Raw genomic sequence first — 23,368 nt, 5'->3', positions numbered from 1 at the left:
AAAGAAGGAGAGGTGTTTGGTACATAGACGTTGAATAATCAAACAAAAAGGCATCCAACCAACCCCCAATCATTTGCCTACTTTCTTTTATCTTATTAGTTTCCAAACACTCTTTCTTTCTACCAACCGAAATTTTTTGCTCACTATTGTCGCATTCAATTAAAAGGTATGTGACAATGACACCAATCATACTAGATATCTTTCGGTAAACAATAGCCACAAACATGTTTTTTAAGGACAAATACACAGCTATATTAATATAACAAAACAATAATAACTAAATAGTTGTGATAACTACATGTATATACATAATACATCGTTATGTAAATGCATAATTTGCTAATTTTTTCTCTCCTATTATATCTTGTAAGCAGTGTACTCAAGTGCTTCATACGATTTTGATGGTTCTCTAGAACTTTCTTCTGTATTATTAGTATTAAACGCGTCCAAGCTCAGCACATACTACATAGTAAAGCAGCGACGGTTAAGTCAAATCCTTTGATGGCTGTCACCGGGCGACAGCTTACTAACTATTTACTTTATTTAATATTTTTGTGATGTAATTGCTTTTTATCAAAGATACTCCCTTTTCAGGCATTGACAACCAATTTTAAGTAAAGAATTTTGAGAACGAAATCAGCAATCATGCATCATGCTTGTCACAAATGATGAGAAAAACTTAAAAGACCGTCTTACATATCACAACAAAAAACATGTATATGTATTTTTATTCACTTTGTTTTCTATATATAATTGGTTATGTATTGAACGGCGCTACATGTCTAAACAATTTCCAAACGATTAAACTTCATATCGAAATCACTATAAAATAATTCAAATTGCAAAAATCTTGAGAATCAAAAGACAAATAATATTATGTTGAATCAATTCGGAGGCGAGATAATCACACCATGTTGAGTTACAATACTAGATTGAATACTTAATCAAAACAAAACAAAAAAAAAAGGTCATTGGATTGCTTGTTATCCAAGATAGGAAAATCAATGGTCGAACATGAATTCAAGAACAACTTACAAGAATAAATATAGAAAAATTTGTAAAAAAAAAATTAAAATCAGCAGGCATAAAAATCCACGAGCTCATGTAACGATTCTAGTTGAGGGTCAGCATTTTCAATCATCCACAATAAATGCTCAAACAACACAACCTCACATTCAATTGTCACATCAGAAGTCCCATCACCCGAGCGTTCCACGAGCTCCTGGAACAGCGGGTGTTGGGCCACGTTCGAGCTTATAAGATATCGGCGTCTTGACTTGCCTACATAGACCGCATGAGCATGGTTCATATTGTTGTAGTCATCTTCATCAGAAATGGGTGCACTTACACCGTCTTTATTGTAACCAGCCGGCTTGTTGTTGCTAAACAAATGCCATTTCTTTAGGACTGACTTGATCTTTGTTAGCTTTCCGCCTTTCGCCATGGTTTTCGCCTTTTTGGGATGAAAATACAAAGGTTTTGGACTTATGGATGTATAGATAAAGAGAAGTGGAGGTAGGGATGAAAGTTGGCTTCTTATGTAGACTATCTGTGGGTGGAATTTGATGGGATATTTCGTCCTGTGGGTGTGTGCATATATATAATTAAAAATATAAAATATAAAATATATTATTGGTGGAATTGGGACAATAGGAGGTGTTTTAACTTTAGGGCCATTCTTGATTGTTTCATAAAATATTATTATTATTATGATTTGTTTGTGATGGAGATTTGAGACCTTCCAAGAGCAAGGCAATATAATAAGTCTTGAAATTCATCAATCATTTTTGACTTTTTTCCTAAATAACAAATTAATTGAATTTAATTAATCTGAAGACTACCAACTATTGTGGAAGATAATATTTTTAAAATAAATTAAAAGTTCCTTTGGGATAATTTTATAATTATATGTTTAGAGATAAATTGATAATTATTGTGCTTACTTTTTGTATTTAATTAATATAGGACACTTTAGATTAAACTAATATGATCAAAATAGCAGTTTGAGCTCTAACCTGGCCTTTTCTTGTGTATCAAGACTTGACTTGGTAATATGTTGTTTTCTCTTATCAAGTTTTTTTAGCTGAAAATAACCGGGTCTACTTGATATGAAGTAATAAATAATGAATGAGAGAATGTAATGGATAAGGGATGTGTCATTACCATTTCATTGTCATATTTATTAACATATGAGATTATAATGATAATTGCTTTGTGTTGTTTGGTAGGTAGGAAAAGAAGAATGAAAGAAATACAAATGACAAAATATACCCCTTCCTCGATTAAAAAGAATTAACAAAATAAATAAAATGGTGGCGGCAACAATAGTGACGTTGGCGGCAGCGTGATGATGATGGTGGTGGCGATGGCAGCTGATGGTAGTTAGGTGGCGACGACAGTGGTAGTGAACTAGTGGTGATGTTGTCTAGAAAGTAAGGTGAAATAGATTATGAAATGAATAAAAAGAAGGGGTGCGGAAGAAAGATTTTGATATGTTTGAAGACATGAAATTCTTTGTGTAACAGGTGAGTTCATTTGATTGACCAATCAAGCACTCTCTTTTTTTATTCTTTTGCAATACTTCGTTTCATTCCGCATGACTATTCCTGCATACAAAAAACTACCGTGGTAAAAATCGTATATTAACGGATTCAAGCAATGGCTGGAACATCTTACATATTGGCTTTGTGGTTATATTCGTTTGTGGTTACTGGTTGGGTCACCATTATTCGAAACCCAGTTTTAACTTCATCAAAAAAATTAAAAAAGGAAAAAAAAAGACAAAAAAAAATATTGACTTGTATATAAAATATTTAACTATATTATAATTCTATCATTTTTGTATTCAAGTTTTGAAAAGTATTGATTATACTTTATAACATAGTATATGAATATTAAAAAACAAGATGATAGCACTCTATTTAAAGGTCATTTCCACCTCAGTAAGATGGTAAAGTGATTAAGGTGTAAAATAAGTCATTTCAAATCCTGTAGCAAGCAATATATTTAGTCATAAAAAGGAAAAAAGAAGAAGAAAAGGCTCAATTTAAAGTAGGGCTGTAAACGAACCGAATGAACACGAACAGGATCTTGTTCATGTTCGCACATTAAGAAAATAATATGTTCATGAACAGTTCATGAACACTTACCGAATGAGAATTTATGTATGAGAATTTATGTTCGTGTTCGTTCATTAAGGAAATTATTGTGTTCACGAACGGTTCACGAACACAAATAAAATTGGCAGAGCTTAGAGATTGAGACCAATGTACTCATCAATGTGAATAATGAAAGCATGTAAACGAATCGAATGAACACGAACAAGGGCATGTTCGTGTTCGTTCACTTAACTTTAAAAGAATACAGACACTTAATCGAACAAATTTTTATGTTCGTGTTTGTTTATTAAAAAGTGGACATTTGTGCTCGCTTGTTTAAAATCTAAACGAACATAACCGAACAAAGATAAACGAACATGTATGAACAAATGTAAATGAACACAAATATAAACGAACTTAAATGAACACGCATTAAAAAATATAAAACATTAAGAAGATGACCTATCCAGATAATATTTAATTATTTTCTACTGATACATAAACAAACATAATTAAAACAGACAAAAACGAATGTTCATGAACATAAATGAATGAACGGAACATGTGTTCATGTTCGTTCGTTTAATTAAGCGAACACATATTTTTTGTTCATGTTCGTTGTTTATTAAAAACGAACATAAACGAACTTTCCGTCGAACGGTTTACGAATAGTTTACCGAATGTTCGGTTCGTTTACAGGCCTAATTTAAAGGGAAGAATAACTGTAGAAAGAATATTTGACTATTTGAGGTTGTAACAGAATCTGGAAGAAGCCTTATTAAAATTTGGGCCGAAGAACCCAAATTGTTTAAAACCCAATCAGTAAATAAGTTGGTTATCTCTTGTTCACTTATAAATTTTCAACGATCGTTCAAAGAATCAAGTTAAGACAAAATCCTTTTTAGGACCGACATGTGCATGGTCGATAATATTTTTGAACAATTATCAAGTGGAATATAGTATTGGAACATACGGTACCAATTTGATTTAAGTCACATAGAACTAGTTATGTTTGAACTTTTAAGCCATTGACTAACATATAATTCTTCGCTAAACCATGCTGGGTTCATAAAATGTGCAGAAAAAGAAAAAAAATCAATCTCGGTGTGAACATGTGTGCAGGCGATGCTATGAAATATTATAAATATAAATAGAAGGAAATGAATGAACTTGCAAGTGCGGACACATAGCACATAGAGTATACATGCAGTTTGGGCCCTAAAATAAACAATAACTATCTTAGGCCGATACGTCTAACAACCTATCTTATAGTTAAGGCTTTGATACCAATCTGTAACACCCCGGCTAAAGCGGAATACGCCCGAGCGTGACGTACAGATCACTCATAAGTTCGCAACGCTATTAAAGCGACAATAATTAAATTTATTTCATTTCAATACATCACAAATACACAATTAAATAACAATACGATAAACATTGAATTTCATTATGTTGTATTTCTAATACCCTAATGGTCCAACTAATCTAGTCTTCAATCCTTAGACTTCAACCTGCATCACGTTTAAAATAATATAATTTGTCAACAATAATGTTGGTGAGAATTCATAAAGTTTTGTATATATATAATACGAAAAGTGTAAAAATTCACAAGTCAAGATGTATCGTCTCAATCATAAAGCAAAAGAAAAGTAAATAAATGATATTCCCGTTCGCTTGACATAAGTCAAATCTACAAGGGAACCCCCGTTCGCTGAGCTACTTGGAGTATAGAATAATGATAGTGATACCGCCATTTAAAAATGGACGGCGCAGGTACGTCCCGTCGGACCCTCCTACTATGAGTATGCGTATGATACCGCCATTAACAAATGGATGGCGCAGGTACGTCCCGTCGGACCCTCCCACTATGAGTATGTGTATCCACCAATAAAAATAGTAAACAACTAGCACATAATCACACAGTTTACAAGTAATATGATAAAAATACAAATAGATACAAGACACGCATGTGAATTTTAGTTTGACACAACAAAACCAAGTTTGTACGTGCTACACCCCAAAACGTGTAAAAGTAAAAAGGGGTTATGAAAACTCACCTTATTGATGTGATAAGAGAATCCGAAATTGTCGAAAAGATTGAGAATGGCAAAGAAACCGAAAGCGTCACAAAAGTCCAAAAGAGCAATTCACACTAACTATGATAAATAAATACGAGACTCAACAGACAGTCTAACGGGGTTAAATATTGTATAAGCTTATATTGAGAGTTTAGGAATTATTTTACTAGTTTTATAGATTTTGATTATTATATTAATATTTATGTGTTAACGGAAACGCGATTAATAATATAATAATATTAGTTATTGACGAAGAAACAAAGTTAACTTGTTCGGGATTCTTGAATTAATAATTACAAGTTTAGAATTTTATTTGGCGGGTTAACAAAATGACTTTTAATGTTTTAGAAGTTACGATAAATATTATTAACGATTTTTAATTAATATTTTACGAGAGTGGAAGTTCGGTTTTTAAGCGAAAATAGTGAGATATTATTCATACTTAATTTGTATAATTTTTTTATTAGTTGAAAGGAAAAAAAAAGTTAATTCTTTGGTTTTAAGTTGATTTATTTTAGCCTTAGAAAAAGAGTAGTTTATAATAATTATTAGTTAATTTAAATGGGTTCGGTTCGTTTCCGATCCGAACATTATTCAAGAAAACGATTTGAACGAGTGGTTCGTTTTTGGTCGGGCGCGAACTCGGTTTGAGTCTGGTTTGTGTCTAACATGTTTGAAATGGTAAGTTGAGGTGAGATGATAGAAAAGTTTAGTCTTGTTTATTAGTTTGCAAAAGTTATTTTTTTATAACATAAAGTTTTTATAACCGAACGTTAGACGGGCCGATTAACAAATATGATTCGTCATCACGAATATAAATTGGGTTTGACAATAAGATTATGACCAATTTGTGTTTTAAAAATAAAAACAAACATTACCCGATGATTGAATAACGAAAGAGCAAGACTTGAACAATTTGACTTTTAATAATCAAACCATGGACTTGAACACCAAAAGAGAGCTAGAGCATGAGTAAGAGTTAATTGGGTTGTGGTAAAGGATTTGCAAAGGTATGAAATAAATTTATAGTGCAAGAGTCGTTAATAACAATGCTTGACCATATTAATTGGTCAAGCTAGTCTTTAGCCAAGTCTTAAACAAAAGTTAATGATGAAATTAAATGGTTTAACCAAGAATTGATGAAAGGTAAAGATTGTACTCATTATATAGTCTAGGTGAATTAAAGATCTTCTAAACCAAGTCAAAAGGCAAGTCTTATGGGCAAAAGTCATGGAATTGGTCAAAATAAATAAATATGGTTTAATATTCAAAATATGCAATTAATCATAATTAATGAAAGAATAATAGTTGAAATGTAATCAAAACATAAATGAATTGAATTGATATTGACTTAAATTTAACGCATGAGATAATAATATTAATAAAACTTCATGAATATCATAAACAACATAATGATCGTATTCAATATAATAACCGTCTTTAACAATAACTGAAGGACCGAATTACATCAAACATTTTAAACGGGTCAGGTTTCGGGTTTGAAAATTAACGAATGTTATAGGATTCACAACTTTTGAAAATTTCGTCCCGAAATTAAAATAAAAAGTAAAATTTTAAAAGAAAGCAACTAATATGAGGAGTTGCATTAAAGTTTTAACGATTTTTATATACATATTTAAATAAAAACAATAACGTCGATCTTTGAATGACCCGAAAGATGCCACAAATGGGAGTATGGCAAGGACACTTATATATAGGATGTAACAGCGGCGTATCCACCATGCCCTTATCATATTTCATTTGTCCCGTCTTTCCAAGATCATTCCAGGTTCTGAGTTATTAACACAACGCACTTATTATGTCTTCCATGCGAGGACTTGGATGGTCCACATAACCCGTCCCATTGTGCGGGTTTTAATAAATAAAATCTTATATGAAAGTTTGAAAAAATAAATAAAACAAATAAATAAATAAAAAAACAATGAACTATAAGGATCAAAACTAACAAAACAATATATTAGCGAACCCTTGAGGTCAAATATCAAGATAAATAATGTAAAGTCAGGGTTAACAATAACCACCGAAATAATTGAATAAATTTAAATAACGGAATTTAAGAATATCCAAACAGAAGGGTGAAAGATGAAACCAATTAATAGTGTATTAAAGTCAAAAGAACACCTTGATATTAAGAATAGTATGGTAAATGAGAAATATTAATCATACGTTAAATACGTGAAACATTGGGGTCATGAAAGAATAAAATTCGTGAAAACATATGATAGCTACAACAAATTATCAAAGAACTAAAACAATGACTCAAGGGTGTTAGCATTATTAATCTCGGGGAAGGGTTTATGATCGAGACGTCCGCATTGAGATATTGGTAAATCGCAAATATAATATCAAATCATTGAAATAAAACAAATAAATGAGGCTCATATTAGATAGCTATGTCTTTAACTAAATACATAGCCCCGACTTGAAAGTAAACCGGTCATAGGCAGCCAAAAGTGTGATTACGGTTTCTATTAGATAACCATGAACATAACCATGCACATGGTCCCAGTTTCCACTAACGCTTACGTTTGGGTTTAACCGGTCATAGACCGTTAGATTGAATCAATTTAAGAGTTAACTAAGTCTTATTCTATAGATAACGTATGGAATGTGTGTCGTGCTTTGTGAGAATAGTAAATCGGATCAATCAAATGCAAACGCAAATTCATCAATATCATTGAAAAATTAGGGTATATGAAGACATTATTCCATTGGAACGAACAAGGAAAAATATAATACTAATAATAAATGCAAAAAGGATAAACAAAAAATGTTGCCCGCAACGCTTGTCTTCTCGAGGGTAGGTGGGTCTGTGGTATGAAGGCTAGGGTGGGCGGTGCTATGATTTCTTAACCGAAATTCATTGGTGTTGACAAAAACGTGGGAGAAAAACAATGATTTTTGGGATTCGTTTTAGTTTGTGAAACCAATTACAAAACCTGATGAGTTTAATTTTTTTTATTATTTTTTATTTTTTTATTTATGATGAACGAAAGTCCTGAACTAACGCTAACGCTTGAGAAATTTATAAAACTTTTAATGTAAAAGGTTTTCTTTTGGGTGGCATCCTAGGAAAACTTTATAGATGATCGTCAAATAAAATGATTTTTTTAATGTAGAAATATAATAGTGGTAGTATAATAACCAGCTAAGGTTTAGGACTTATTTGAAACCAAGTATAAGGCAAAGATTGTGTGTAACGACAAAACAGTTAAACTTCCCCTTTCGGATGGTGAAATGATTGTGGTACAGAGAGAGAAGTCCGGTTCGATATTACCTCTCGTGTCTCATCTCAAAGTGTTGAAATGTTTACGCCAAGGGTGTATGGCATTTCTGGCAAACGTGACCGTAAAGAACCCTGATGAGAAACACATAGAAGATATCTCTGTTGTACGTGAATACCCTGATGTCTTTCCCGACGATTTACCTGGATTACCACCGAACCGACAGGTTGAATTCTGTATTGACCTAATCCCAGGATCAGCCCCTATTGCTAAGGCACCTTATCGATTGGCGCCCTCTGAAATGCAAGAATTATCCAACCAGTAACAAGAGTTGTTAGATAAGGGTTTCATACGTCCTAGCTATTCTCCTAGGGGAGCACCGATACTGTTCGTAAAGAAGAAAGATGGAATTTTTAGAATGTGCATTGATTACCGGGAATTAAACAAAGTTACCATAAAAAACCGATACCCTCTTCCACGAATAGACGACTTTATTGACTAACTGCAAGGTGCGAATTATTTCTCCAAAATCGACTTCCGATCTGGTTACCATCAAGTCAAAATCCAAGAGGGGAAGATGTGTCTAAAACGGCATTTCGAACTCATTATGGTCACTATGAATTCTTAGTTATGCCTTTCGGGCTGACTAATGCTCCCGCAGTTTTCATGGATCTTATGAATCGAGTTTGTAAACCGTACCTCGACAAATTTGTTATCGTGCTTATTGATGACATTTTGATATATTCGAAAACCAAAGAGGACCACGAGCAGCACTTACGAACCATCTTGGAGTTGTTGAGACAGGAGAACTTGTATGCCAAATTGTCAAAATGTGAATTTTGGCTACAAGAGGTACAATATTTAGGGCATGTTGTTAATCGGCATGGAATCCATGTAGATCCAAGTAAAATAGAAGCAATTAAAAATTGGCAAGCCCCGAAGTCACCGAAAGAGATCCGCCAATTTTTGGGATTAGCTGGGTATTACCGGCCTTTATTGCTAACTTTTCCAGCATAGCCCAAGCTTTAACCCTTTTAACCCAAAAAGATCGTGCTTATGATTTGGGGAGAAGAACAAGAAGCAACTTTTCAATTGCTGAAGCAGAAACTATGCCAAGCCCCGATACTGAGTCTTCCAGAGGGGACTAATGATCTGGTAATTTATTGTGAGGCGTCCCGGAAAGGCTTAGGATTCGTACTTATGCAAAGAAACAAAGACATATCATATGCTTCTCGACAGTTAAAGGTGCACAAGAAGAATTACACCACCCATGACTTGGAACTGGGCGCGGTTATCTTTGCACTTAAGATCTGGAGGCATTATTTGTATGGCACCAAATGTACAGTATACACTGACCACAAGAGCTTACAACACATTTTTGACCACAAGGAACTAAATATGCGATAGAGGAGATGGGTAGAACTGTTGCATGATTATGACTTTGAGATTCGATACCATCCGGGCAAGGGCAATATAGTAGCAGATGCCTTGAGCAGAAAAGACAGAATCAAACCCTTACGGGTCCGGGCACTTGGAATGATTGTCCAAACTAGCCTTACCGAACAAATCCGTATTGCCCAAAATGAAGCCTTAAAAGAAGATCACGTGGAGAATGGAGACTTGCATGGCAACGAGCAGAATTTTGAAGAAGAACCGATAAGATTTTATACTTCAAAAGCCGAGTTTGGATTCCCACTCTTAACAAATTGCGGGACTTGATCTTGGACGAAGCCTATAAGTCCAAATATTCCATTCACCTAGGGTCAGATAAGATGTACAAAGACTTAAAAGAGTATTATTGGTGGCCCGGTATGAAGAAGGATATAGCCACGCATGTCAGTAAATGTTTAACTTGTGCCAGGGTTAAGGTTGAATATCAAAAACCTTCGGGAATGTTGCACCAACCGGAAATACCGCAATGGAAATGGGAACAAATTACCATGGATTTTGTAACGCACCTCCCTAAAACCTCCCGAGGAAACGATGCAATATGGGTAATAGTTGACCGATTAACTAAATCCGCACATTTCCTTCCAATTCGTACCACTTACACAACCGAAAAACTTGCTCACATTTACATCAACGAAATCGTATCCCGACACGGCGTACCGGTTTCAATCATATCTTATCGTGACGGCCATTTCACCTCTCGATTCTGGCAAGCTGTACAAGAAGCCTTGGGAACCCGAATTGACCTAAGCACCGCCTACCATCCCCAAACCGACGGTCAATCCGAACGAACCATTCAAACCTTAGAAGATTTGCTTTGTGCTTGTGTACTAGACTTCGGTGGGAACTGGGATCAACATCTTCCACTGGTAGAATTTCCGTATAATAATAGCTATCACAGTAGCATTCAAGCGGCACCATACGAAGCGCTATACGGTCGAAAATCTAGATCACCCCTATGCTGGACCGAAGTTGGAGATACCCAAATTACTCGATCTGACTTAATTCAAGAAACTATAGAAAAAATCCGTAAAATCACAAACAAATTGAAAATTGCCCGAGACCAACAGAAAAGCTATGCTGATGTTCGCATAAACCTGTTGTCTTTTGAAGTAGGTGATAAAGTATTCCTCAAAGTATCGATTCGGCAAAACCGGTAAACTTGCTTCGCGATGCATTGGGTCGTATGAAATTATTTCTAAGATCGGTCCTGTAGCCTACCGACTAAAGTTACCATTGGAGCTGAGTTCTATTTACGATGTCTTTCACGTATCAAACCTGAAAAAGTGCCTCAAAGTATCGATTCGGCAAAACCGGTAAACTTGCTTCGCGATACATTGGGTCGTATGAAGTTATTTCTAAGATCGGTCCTGTAGCCTACCGACTAAAGTTACCATTGGAGCTGAGTTCTATTTACGATGTCTTTCACGTATCAAACCTGAAAAAGTGCCTCATTGACGAAACCGAAATCATGCCACTAAAAAATTTGAACATAAATGAAAAACTAAACTTCGTAGAGGAACCAGTGGAAATATTAGAGGGGAAAATCAAACAATTAAGACACAACAAAATCTCTTTGGTAAAGTTCGGTGGAATTCAGAACGGGGACCAGAATTCACATGGGAGCGAAAATCTGAATTTAAAAAAAAATACCCGCACTTGTTTCCAAATAAGGGCAAAGCTGAATAATCGAATTTCAGGAACGAAATTTTCTAACAGGGGGAGAATATGACAATTGAGACAAAACCAGGTACAACCTAATATACAGTTACTAATTTAACGATTAAACGCTTAATCGCACGATTAACCGAACGGGTCTGGTTATGACCCAGATATCCGGGGGGTCATCTATAAGTGATATACGATTAATATAAGCTAATATATTAGTATTATGGCCTTAGTTCGATAGCAAACAAGTTAACCGAAAACATGCTCGTTTAATTACCCGCTATAGATTTAAACGCGAAAGATAGTTATTAACCATTATTGTATCATCCGTTAAGCCTAAAAAGACTTACTAAACACTTATTTGTAATGATTTAAGCAATCTGTGAAAATAATTTCGAATTTTACAAACGTATACTATGTTTTTATAAATTTATATAAAAATAGCCGAAAAAACACTGGTTTCCGCACTGTTTGACGTACCGGATATATTTTTCGCGCAAAAAACCGAACCCAAAATAAATTTGAAATTGGGCTTTCGTTTATGGGCTTGCAAATTTAGATTTTTAGAACAAAATGGGCCAAAGGGGGCACAAGCCCAATTCCGGTCGTAATGGGGAACCCCCTGGGTTTCTTTCCTTTTATTTATAATATGTAAGATATCTTTTAGCCTCACACTTGACAAAATCTAGAAACTACACTTTGTTCTTCAACGAAACACCAAGAGACCTAGGTAATTTCATATTTTTCATCATTTTTAACATGTCTTAATTAGGTTTAATATCATATAAACATGATTTAATTGCCAAAAATCATTCCTAAACATGTAAAAATCCTAAAAATGGTCCATAAACATGTTTTGATTATACAAATGGTTAGGAACCTGGTTTGATAGCTTTTTTTGCCATAAACACGGATTATAGGGTTTAAACGGCGTTTTTACGGTTCAAAAGTTCGATTTTATACACTAGCCGAAACCCTAAGTTAAGGGGCTATTGGGTTGATGAAACTTTATCTGTATCTAACTTGCATAGAAGCAGAAGAACCCAAAAACTTGATTAGAAGGGCGAAAACGAACCAAAACCGCTAAGGTAATACCGAAACACTCGATTACGGTCTGTTTAGGATTCGATTATTATTTGCATGTTTTTAGGTCATGAAATTTTGCAGGGACATCAGGGACCATATCATGGAGTCCCTGTTCAAATTTGGTAATATTTTGACCATCCGAAAATATTTGGCGAATTTATTACCGAATTGGGGCATTTATTTGGGAAAAATAGTTAAAATGCTTGAAAAATTATGAAAATTTTTTGGGAACTCAGATTTGCTATATTTTTATAACACATTAAATTTGGGAGTATTTGGAAAAGCCTAAGTAGGTTTTGTGCATTCACGTTTATTTGAATTTTCGTAATCGTTTTTGACACAAAAACGATATTTTGAAAGTTTGGAATTTTTCCAGGTTGTTTTGGGATATATTATAATCACTCATTAATTTTGGTGGAATTTTTGGAGATCGTTTGGTATAAACGGGCGATTTTCGGGCTAAATATAGCAGATAAAATGAATTTTTATAAATTAATAAATCAGTAAATAAATCCAGAAATATTTTTTTAAAAATCTACATATTTTAATTGATAATTGGCTAAATTTTCATAATTTAAGGATTAACGGATAATTAGTTGTGCTAATTTAAATATTAAACAAATTCAATTCTGGTATAAACCGACGAGTTCGTGATTAACAAACCTGTTGGAATATCAAAACACCAAAAGTGATCAAAAATCATATTTTTGGATTAATTAAGCAAAAACGAACGTTTTATGAGAAACCCGGACAATTTGGATAAATTGTGCTCATTTTTCTTCAAATCAAACTGAATAAACGGAAACGAGCCCCGTAGCGAATCCAAAACCCCAATGTGTGATCTTTCTTTATAACTTAATCATTTTATTGACCAACACATTTACCCAAGCTTACTTCCCCATAACTGTTTTTCTGAACGCATAAACGAACAACTTAGCCCAGTTGGGAAAACGGGGAAACTAAGTCAAGTTCGGTTTTAAGTATTAGACATTGAACAACATCACAATCTAAGTCTATTGACACTTTCTGGGCATACCAACTATACCCAGATTATATATACAGCCCAGTTTAGTATTGAGGTTATAATAATATTAAAATATTAATATTATTATAATATTAATTATAGGGACCAGTGATTACGAGTCAAGCAAAGCCTAAACTGTTGCGCTACTGAATACTGATTAAACCGTGAGTTTCATGACCTCCCTCTTTAAACAATTTTACGAACTTTTGGGGTGAAAAGCATGTTTGACTATATATACATATCTGAAACTTGTAATGATGTGAATTATCTAAGTGCTAACACACGAAAGTCCCCACTAACACAGTGATTAACTTCGAGCCGGTGGCTTGTGAATAGTACTATTGGTTTGACAAACCCAAACGGAATCGGCCTGGTTTCCGTGTCACATAGCGCCGTTTGCACATGACCATATTTATACAAACAAGCTATGTAGGGTTAGACATAGCTACCAGGGCATGTTGTAGGCGGAAGGGGAGCCACAGTGGTTGATTGAGCGTGGGAAATGGATGCATGCAGCACATATAGTCAAGACTTCACTGTAGCTTAGCATAATTACATCATTTACATACATACGTACTTATATCGTGATTACAAGTTTTAACTTGTGAATATTCACAACTGTTTTCTTGAAACTCGTGAAACTCACAAACTCCCGTAGTTGACCCGTTTTTAAACTGCTTTTTAGGATTACCAAAGTTGGAATAAAGTGATGCCGTGCTATTTATCGTGGAACTTGCTCGATGCTATGTGAATAGACGCAAGGTTATCAGTACGAATAGAATAGTTTAACGAACATATTTTGTTGTAACACCTAGTTTGTAAACAAAGATAGATCAATGTAATATAATGTAACTTAGTTTGTAATGTTTTTTTATAAGCAATGTTAGTGATACCAGAGGTGTCTGTTACATTCCCGTTTTACACTTTCGCATTTTGCTAGTCGGGGTGTGACAGCATCTCCAATGCTAACACGTCTGTTTTTGTTTCAAACTGCTAACTCAGCATGATACATTAGATTTCAAACTAATCTACAAAAACCTTTACTTCTCCACCAACAGCTCTTATTTCAAAACGTCGTCTCATCACCTGCTTTTCCTTTTAATTAACCCATATCAATTTATATCTTTTATAACTAATTATTTTATTTTTCGTATATATTAAGCAAATTAAATAATGAAATAAAACACATAAAAAAGCAATTACTTAAAAACACACTTCAATAAAATAATTAATTAAATGGAGTGTGTGTGTGAGAAGCATGTGTATGTATATTAGGCTTAAAAAAGTTTGTATTTTAATGTAGCACCTGGTAGTTTGCATAATAATTGTCATGTTAAATGAAATTTGATATCTATTAAAAAGTTGTACATTTGGTGGTGTGATATATTTAACTAGTAATAAAGTTTGCAAGTAAAGTTTGTGTATCTATCAAAAATTCCGTCGACAACCATTTTTCTTTCTCATCGACAGCCATTTTCTATTGCAATTTTCTATTAATGTTTGGTAGTATTACTATATTTAATATAAAGTTAATGTGAGTGAGGTCCATATCAACTATCATGTGTTTGTGGTGGTTCTTGTTCACAAACTTTTGGAAGAAAATGGTGTCACTTCAATGGAGGAAATGGTTTGTATGAGGTGTTTCTAATTACAAACCAATACCACATAGGAGCATTGGAGATGCTCTAAGAGCATCCACAATATAACACACCGGTCCTTAATTCACATTGTCAACTTAGCATGCCACATTAGATTTCAAACTAACATACAAAAATATTCATTTATCCTCTTATGTTTCTTCTTTCAAACCGCCACCTCATAGCCTTTTTTTTCCATTTATCCTCTTGTGGTTCTTCTTTCAAACTGCCACCTCATAGCCTTTTTTTTTTTTCCATTTATTTAATCTATATCAAGTCATATCTTTTGGAATTAAATATTTTATATTTTGTATAGAGTAAAGTGCCATTTTCGTCCTTGTGGTTTGGCAAATAATACAAATTTAGTCCAAAAGGTTTATTTTTTGCATATGGACCGGACCCTCCACATTTCTCAATTCTTGCCAATTACATCCAAATCACTAATCGTTAAGTCAGGGATAGACATGTCTTTTCACTATTTTTTTATTATATGAGTAAAGTGCCAAAATCGTCCCTGAGGTTTGGTCATATTTGCGAATTTCGTCCAAAAATATTTTTTTTCGCAAGTAGGCCCTCGATTTTTCCCAACCATTGCCAATTTCGTCCAAATTGTTAATTCGGTCTAAATTCAACGTTAACTTATGGGTGTTACTGTCCTTTTACATGTTTGTTTACATTATTGTTATTATGTGTTTGTTTGATGACATATATCAGGGATGAGCTCGGTAGCGTACTGGTACCGAAAATCCCGATCCCGAAAATCGCAAATGTTTGGTACCAGTACCAAAATGTTCGGTTCGATACCGGTATGGTACCGATATTTGAGGTAAAATTCGGGAAATACCAGTGCCGTACCGTAGTGGTCCTGAAAACTTGAAACCTTGGTACCGATTCAGTACCGATTTTGCTCATCCTTAACATATATAACATTTCACGATTCCTATGTTTGAATCCAATCTATTATCCGTTTGTTTATTCTTCTTTATTTTTAGTCATATAAGGGGTTTAGCTCAGCGTAATATTAATAACAATGTAAACAAATATGTAAAAGGACAGTAACACCCCTAAGTTAACGTTGAATTTAGACCGAATTAACAATTTGGACGAAATTGGCAACGGTGGGAAAAATCAAGGGTCTACCTGTGAAAAAAAATATTTTTGGACGAAATTCGCAAATATGGCCAAACCTCAGGGACGATTTTGACACTTTACTCATATAATAAAGAAATAGTGAAAAGACATGTCTACCCCTGACTTAACGATAAAATTTAACGAGGTTAGTGATTTGGATGTAATTGGCAAGAATTGGGAAACGTGGAGGGTCCATATGCAATTTTTGGACTAAATTCGCATTATTTGTCAAACCAAAAGGACGAAAATGACACTTTACCCTTTTGTATATATATTATAAAATTAAATTATATAAGCACATAAAACTAAAAAAACAAACAAGCAAATAGCCATGGACCATTCTTGCCAATAGGATTTTTTGTTCACCAATAGAAATGTACATATACCCACCTATACTTTATTTAATATTGATTAATATTTATAATTTATTAAAGAAAGAGAAACATTCAAACCTTTTATTTTTATTTAATATTGATTTAAATTTCACTGGACCTACTTTGAAGAGTTTGTCAGAGTTCTTGAACGCAAACTAAGGTTGTGTTTGTTTTTGATTAAAACATCTGCAGGAGGGGTGATGTCTGCAGGCGCGCAGACATCACCCATGAAGACTGTTTGTTTTTTTTAAGATAAGATCTGAAATCAGCTTCTTTTATCTTAAAAAAAGAAGCTAAAAATTATTGCTTCACACATCTTCACCCTACCTGCTCTCCAGCTGCCTCCTCTTCAACCATCCAAAAACAACAATAAGCATCCCATAAACTCCGGCCAGATATGATTCACCTCCGTCATCGCTTCCGGCAACTTCATCGTCGCAAAAATCCTCATCACCCCACCGGAAAACTCAGCACTAGCCTCCGGCACTTCAAACGCAATCTTCCCTTCAACAATTGACGAGTAGGAGCTAATATTATACGTCTTCACCGTCATCGATCCGTTAGAACCCTTGAACGCGATAAACGATTGAGCCCCCGCCATTCCGGTCCCGATGGGATTAATCGCCCATGCCACCCATCCATTTCGAATCCGGTGTACAACGGTGAGGAAAACGGGAGAAAGAGTAGGGTCGCCGGAAATACGCCGTTTGAGACGCCGGACACGTCGCCGTCACGGTTGGAGACGGAGGAGACGTCTTCTGGCGACGACGAAGACGTTTGTGGCGGTGGTGATTCGAATAGTAACAATGGAGTTTCTTCTACATCGTCTTCTGGAACTCCTTGTACTTCCCTTTCTTGGTGATATTAATGAATTAATAAATAATTTATTAATTAATGTGTTTGTATTTTCAGTTTATGCAGACAGTGGTAACTTATAAAAACAAACAGTCTTATTTTTTCAGCTTACAGAGCTTCAGACCACATCTTCAGCTGCAGACATAAAAACAGATGAAATCAGCTTACAGACAGTTTATGTCTGCAAAAACAAACAGCACCTAATTGTGTTTGAAAATACCATTCCAATGATGTTATTGGTTTGTTATCTTGGTTTGAAATTTGAAATTGTGCCATGCAAGCATCATTGGAGATGCCCTAGTAGGGGTCCTACATACTAGTTATATCTTTTTAAACTAGGAGGAGCCATACGGACACACGATGCATATTTGGAATTACTCCTTGATAGATTTTATTTAATGCACATTTGGAGAATAATAGATGTGTTATAACAATTTGATACTAATCTCCTTGTATCATATTTAGGGGTGAGTAATTCGTGGTCCAAACCGCTAGAACTGGAGAACCGGAACCGAACCGCTAGATTCGAACCGTATTATTGTATTCCGGGCCCAGTTTCGGTTCTTAAAATTGGCTGAAAATGGTTCCCGGTTCGGTTCCGGTTAGAACCGACGGTTCCAGTTATAGAACCGCTAGAACCGTGTTAGGTTTAAACTTTGAAGATTATATTTAAAATCCTATTTATTTAGTAGGCTTTCATACTTCCATGTACGAGATCCACGTTCTCACTTTCCCGGTTACATTAAATCATTTACAATATCATAAACAATAATCATCTTCCACAGCCCAAAATCTGTTTTAAAAAATAATTATGTTTTGAAATATTTTGAGTTATTCTAATCTATTTTCATTCCCATTCATTAAAATATAATATGTTGATATGATAATGTTTTATTTTATGGTTTGTCGCTTGTTTCTTGCATCTTCTAATATTTTATATTTAGAATTTTAATTGAAAACCGGTTCTGGTAAGAACCGTTTAACTCGGTTCCGAACTAAACCAGAACCGTTAAAATACGGTTCGGTTCCTGTTCAGTTTCAGTTCTCGCGGTTCTGAACCGTTGCACAACCCTAATCATATTGTGGGATGACCCTTATTTTCATCCTTCTTGGTTTCCTTATAGGTCGTTAAAAAAATAAATCTTATAATTTATAAAAAAATAATATAATAATTTTATTTATGTTTATTAAAAATAAAAAATTGTTTTTGAAAAGCAAACCCACAAACCCAAAACACCCTTGTTTCACCAAAACCAAAACGAAACCCTAGACGACTGATCGTTCCTCTATTCACATTCATCTCATCGTCGACCAACCATGGGTTCAGGTAAGTTGAACCTTCATAATCATAATCATAATCTCTTACTTACGAGCATGCGTTTATTCTTCAATCACTCGATTTACCAACGCATTTTCCTTTTCTGATTTAGACGCAGACATGGAGGATTACGGATTCGAGTACTCCGAAGAGGAGCCTGAAGAGCAAGATGTGGACATTGAGAATCAGTATTACAACTCCAAAGGTATCCAATCCAATCTACTCTTTCAGTATATATTGATTTCCATATACTGGATTGATTGCTACTTGCAATGCGATTATAATGTTAGGTTTAATGTTGCTTTATACTTTCACAGTTCAATTCCTCATCGGAATTGTAACTGCTCGATTGATCGCAGCCTAATACCGGTTTTTACAACGCATATGTTGAGCTCATTTAGGCATTCCTTACTGTTTATAGCTTTTTTTATGTATTTAAGGATATAGGTATATTAGAAATGGGATAACCGTTTTGGCATAGACTGCATAGTAAGGCAATGCGAAGTATATATTGATTTGTGCAGATTGAATTCATTTCTACCTGTATTGTGATGATTGTAATGTTAGGTATAGTTGTTGTGCTAGTTTAGGACAGTTCCTCTGCGGAATTGTAACTGCTTGATTAATCAGCGCCTAATACCGATTTTTACAACGCTGATGTTGAGCTCATTTAGGCATTTTTTACTGTTTATAGCTTTTTTTTATGCATTTAAGGATATAAGCAAATTATAAATGGGATAACAGCTTTGGAAAAGTAAGGTAATGTGGATTATATGCTATTCAAACTGTTATTCTAATGCTTTTGTTGATGAGTCATGAGTGGAGGTTACTTCATTGTGATCAATGTCTGGAGTTTTTACTTGTAAGTCATTTGTAAGTGTAATACCTAAGTAAAAAAATGGATCAAAGTATCAAACTAGCCGGTTCTAAAGCAAATTAAATATTATGTTTCGTCTTGCATGGAATGCGAATAAATGTTTTGTGAACATAAAGCTACGTCTTCCCAATTTTTTCAGCTGTGATAATTCTCTATTTTAATGTGTGTCCATGATTTTCTCTCGTGTCGTATAGCGTCTTTCATCTTCTCCTGATAATTCCTGCATTAGTTTTGGGTTGTTTAGTTTGTAATAATCTGAATGATTTGTTGTTTCTCACAATACCTGTGATGACAAATTGTGTAGGTTACAGTGATGTTTGGAATCACAGGCAAATGATTAATTGTGTATAAAGGAATTTGATGTGTCATAACTGAAATATGTATAAAGGAATTTGATGTGTCGTAATTGAAATATGATGCATTAATGGCTTATACGGCTTTCATTCATTATATTATACTTGTTAAAGTTCTATATATGCAAATTTGTTGTACTGGTTAACATCGTATACTTATATCTAAGATGGGCCTTAAACTTAAAGTCTTAAACAACTAGCACCGTGCAAAATTTAGAATTCAGCTAATCTTTCAACTGATTATACAATGTAGCCAGTGTTCTATAGTTTCTGTTTAATGAAGTACGAATTGTCTCATACAATGTTATACAAGTGGATGATTGGTATCTCATGTCTTGTTGACAGGTTTGGTTGAGACTGATCCAGAGGGTGCGCTTAGCGGGTTTGCAGAGGTAGTTCAGATGGAACCAGAGAAAGCAGAATGGTGAGTTTATTGGAATTAGATAAATAGTATTTCTATGGTTATGCTGTAACTAGTAGGCAAAAAGAAATGCTCACTTTTAACAGGATTAGTTTGCAAAGTCGTCGATGATTTTTCTGTTAACTTTAACAGGGGATTCAAAGCACTTAAACAGACTGTGAAGCTGTATTACCGTTTAGGGAAGTACAAGGAGATGACAAATGCTTATAGGGAGATGTTAACTTACATTAAGTCTGCTGTGACTCGAAACTACAGTGAAAAATGTATAAACAATATCATGGATTTTGTATCTGGCTCTGCTAGTCAAAACTTTGGTCTTCTACAAGAGTTCTATGAAACCACATTGAAAGCACTTGAAGAAGCAAAAAATGAGGTAATCATCTTTCATTATTTCTTAATTAATTCTTTTGAGTTACATTAAAATGAGTTATTCCATTTGTTGGTGTGTTTTATAGAGGTTATGGTTCAAGACAAACCTTAAGCTTTGCAAGATTTGGTTCGATATGGGTGAATATGGCAGAATGAATAAGGTATGCAGCTGAATATAAAAACACTATTTGTGTTTTGTCAGGGTTTGATCTGTTATTTTAACATAAAATACTTTATTACTTTATATAACAGATCTTGAAGGAGCTTCACAAATCTTGTCAACGGGCAGATGGTACTGATGATCAAAAGAAAGGAACTCAGTTATTGGAAGTGTATGCAATTGAGATTCAAATGTACACCGAGACCAAAAACAACAAAAAACTCAAGGTGAGATAGGCTTTTGCTATATCCATGAAAATGCTTTATTGTTTAACAAGTGCATAACTTGTTTCTTATGTATTTCTGCAGCAACTTTACCAAAAAGCCCTTACTATAAAATCAGCAATTCCACATCCTAGGATCATGGGTATCATACACGAATGTGGTGGCAAAATGCATATGGCAGAACGCCAATGGGCCGAAGCAGCAACAGACTTTTTTGAAGCGTTTAAAAACTATGATGAAGCCGGGAATCAAAGAAGAATCCAGTGTCTCAAGTATGCTATACATATATATTTTCTTTATTTTTTTTATAAGTTGAATATTATCTATGTTTTTGTTAATGCAATATGCTAACCTGACCTATATATTATATGTTACAGATACTTGGTGCTGGCTAACATGCTTATGCAATCTGAGGTCAATCCATTTGATGGGCAAGAGGCAAAACCGTACGTGACAAACTTGATCATTATTAAGTTTTGTAATAATATTACTCTTTCTGATTGCAAATTATAAAACCGCAGATACAAAAATGATCCAGAAATCTTGGCGATGACTAACTTGATTGCTGCATATCAGCGGAATGACATATTGGAATTTGAGAAGATCCTCAAGGTACAACAAGTTATACTCAATTAATTATGTAAGTATAAGCTCCCAAAATGATTTGTGACAGAGTAACAGAAGAACCATCATGGATGATCCCTTCATCAGAAATTATATTGAAGATCTTTTGAAGAACATTAGAACTCAAGTATTACTCAAGCTCATTAAACCATACACAAGAATCAGGATCCCTTTCATATCAAAGGTAGCGTTCTATACATACACACACACACACACGCTCACACACACGTATACATAATTACATATATAAATACATGTACTGGTGTAGGAGCTTAATGTGCCGGAGGCTGATGTGGAAGAGTTGTTGGTGTCTCTGATATTGGATAATCGTGTTCAAGGTCATATCGATCAAGTTAATAGGCTGTTGGAGTGTGGGGACAGGTACTAGAAGACTATGTAAACTATTTTGTTATGTTATAAAAGTGTTACGTTTTGTTTGTGATAAATTTGGAATTTGGATGGTGGCAGGTCAAAGGGAATGAAGAAATATACTGCTGTGGAGAAGTGGAACACACAACTTAGGTCACTTTATCAAAGTATTGGCAATAGAGTTAATTAAGATGTTTAAAAACTAGAAGTATAAGTTTTGATCAGTGATTGATATTTGACTTTGGCATATTTTGTTCATCATGTCAAGTGGGGATATTAGTTGCACAATGTGGAGTTGATATAGTTATAGTAGCTGTCCACTGTTGTGCCTTTACTTTCCCAATTTCTTTATATTCCACCTTTCAATGTTGACTCAGTTAAAGGGTGTTTAGACCCAGCAGGCATCAAATGGTTTAAAAAGTTAGCATGCCACACATACCATAGTGGTGTTCCTATCTAGTTTGGTTGCCTTTAACAGAAAATCAAATCTAGGTTTAAAACTTGCTAAGTACAGTTTCGAGAGAGGCGACAAACTAAACAAGCCAAGTTGGTTGGGTTAGCTGGGTTTACTGGTTAACAAATCATTAGTATTAAAATTTTCAAATGATGAGGGATGGTTATGTGGTATTGTGGTGCACATATTCCAAATATGTAAAAGAATATAAATATAAATGATAAAGGTTATATAGATGGTTGGTTTACATGGACGGTTTCAAGTTTTAAACCGGATCGAACTGTCAACAGTTTAGAGCGAATCCCTTAAACATCAAACTTACTGACTTGCCTCAATTTGGAGGATTAAATCGGTTTCAATGGCTTTCGAACACATCTTCCATGTGGTATGGAGCGTTTACCAAACTCTTACCTCATATGTATAGTATAGAAAGAAAGAAAGTAATATTAACGTTAGCTTAGTGCAATAAAGGATTCGAGCTAGACTAGCTTAGACATGACAGTGATCCCATCTTGCTATCCAAATACATATAACATATTAAGGCTATGCGTTAT

At 34.4% G+C, this 23,368-nt stretch overlaps 1 protein-coding gene and 1 pseudogene across 1 annotated transcript; one reads left to right on the top strand and one right to left on the bottom strand.

The window, feature by feature from the left end:
• Positions 1-1,075: 1,075 nt before the first annotated feature.
• LOC143565234 (auxin-responsive protein SAUR78 pseudogene) lies at positions 1,076-1,444 on the bottom strand (annotated as a pseudogene).
• Positions 1,445-18,891: 17,447 nt separating this feature from the next.
• Positions 18,892-22,659, top strand: LOC143564953 (COP9 signalosome complex subunit 2-like). The gene is made up of 12 exons (XM_077052088.1): positions 18,892-18,972; positions 19,076-19,168; positions 20,539-20,617; positions 20,747-20,987; positions 21,070-21,144; positions 21,236-21,370; positions 21,452-21,639; positions 21,745-21,813; positions 21,889-21,979; positions 22,041-22,175; positions 22,260-22,372; positions 22,460-22,659. Exons 1-12 carry the CDS (start codon positions 18,963-18,965, stop codon positions 22,548-22,550), a joined length of 1,320 nt encoding a protein of 439 aa, XP_076908203.1. The 5' UTR covers positions 18,892-18,962; the 3' UTR covers positions 22,551-22,659.
• Positions 22,660-23,368: the final 709 nt, after the last annotated feature.

Source organism: Bidens hawaiensis, unplaced genomic scaffold (assembly GCF_021521415.1).
Source record: "Bidens hawaiensis isolate Kalapana, Puna unplaced genomic scaffold, B.hawaiensis_p1.1 tig00001206_1, whole genome shotgun sequence".
NCBI classification, from domain to species: Eukaryota; Viridiplantae; Streptophyta; class Magnoliopsida; order Asterales; family Asteraceae; genus Bidens; species Bidens hawaiensis.
Note: the sequence above shows the minus strand (reverse complement) of the source record. Positions and strands in the feature narration are given on the sequence as shown.

Excerpts from the sequence above, each read along its gene's own strand:
- LOC143564953 (XM_077052088.1), top strand. Across the intron at positions 20,988-21,069 it reads TTGAAGAAGCAAAAAATGAG|AGGTTATGGTTCAAGACAAA; the intron begins GTAATCATCTTT and ends TGTGTTTTATAG. Across the intron at positions 21,145-21,235 it reads AATATGGCAGAATGAATAAG|ATCTTGAAGGAGCTTCACAA; the intron begins GTATGCAGCTGA and ends TTTATATAACAG.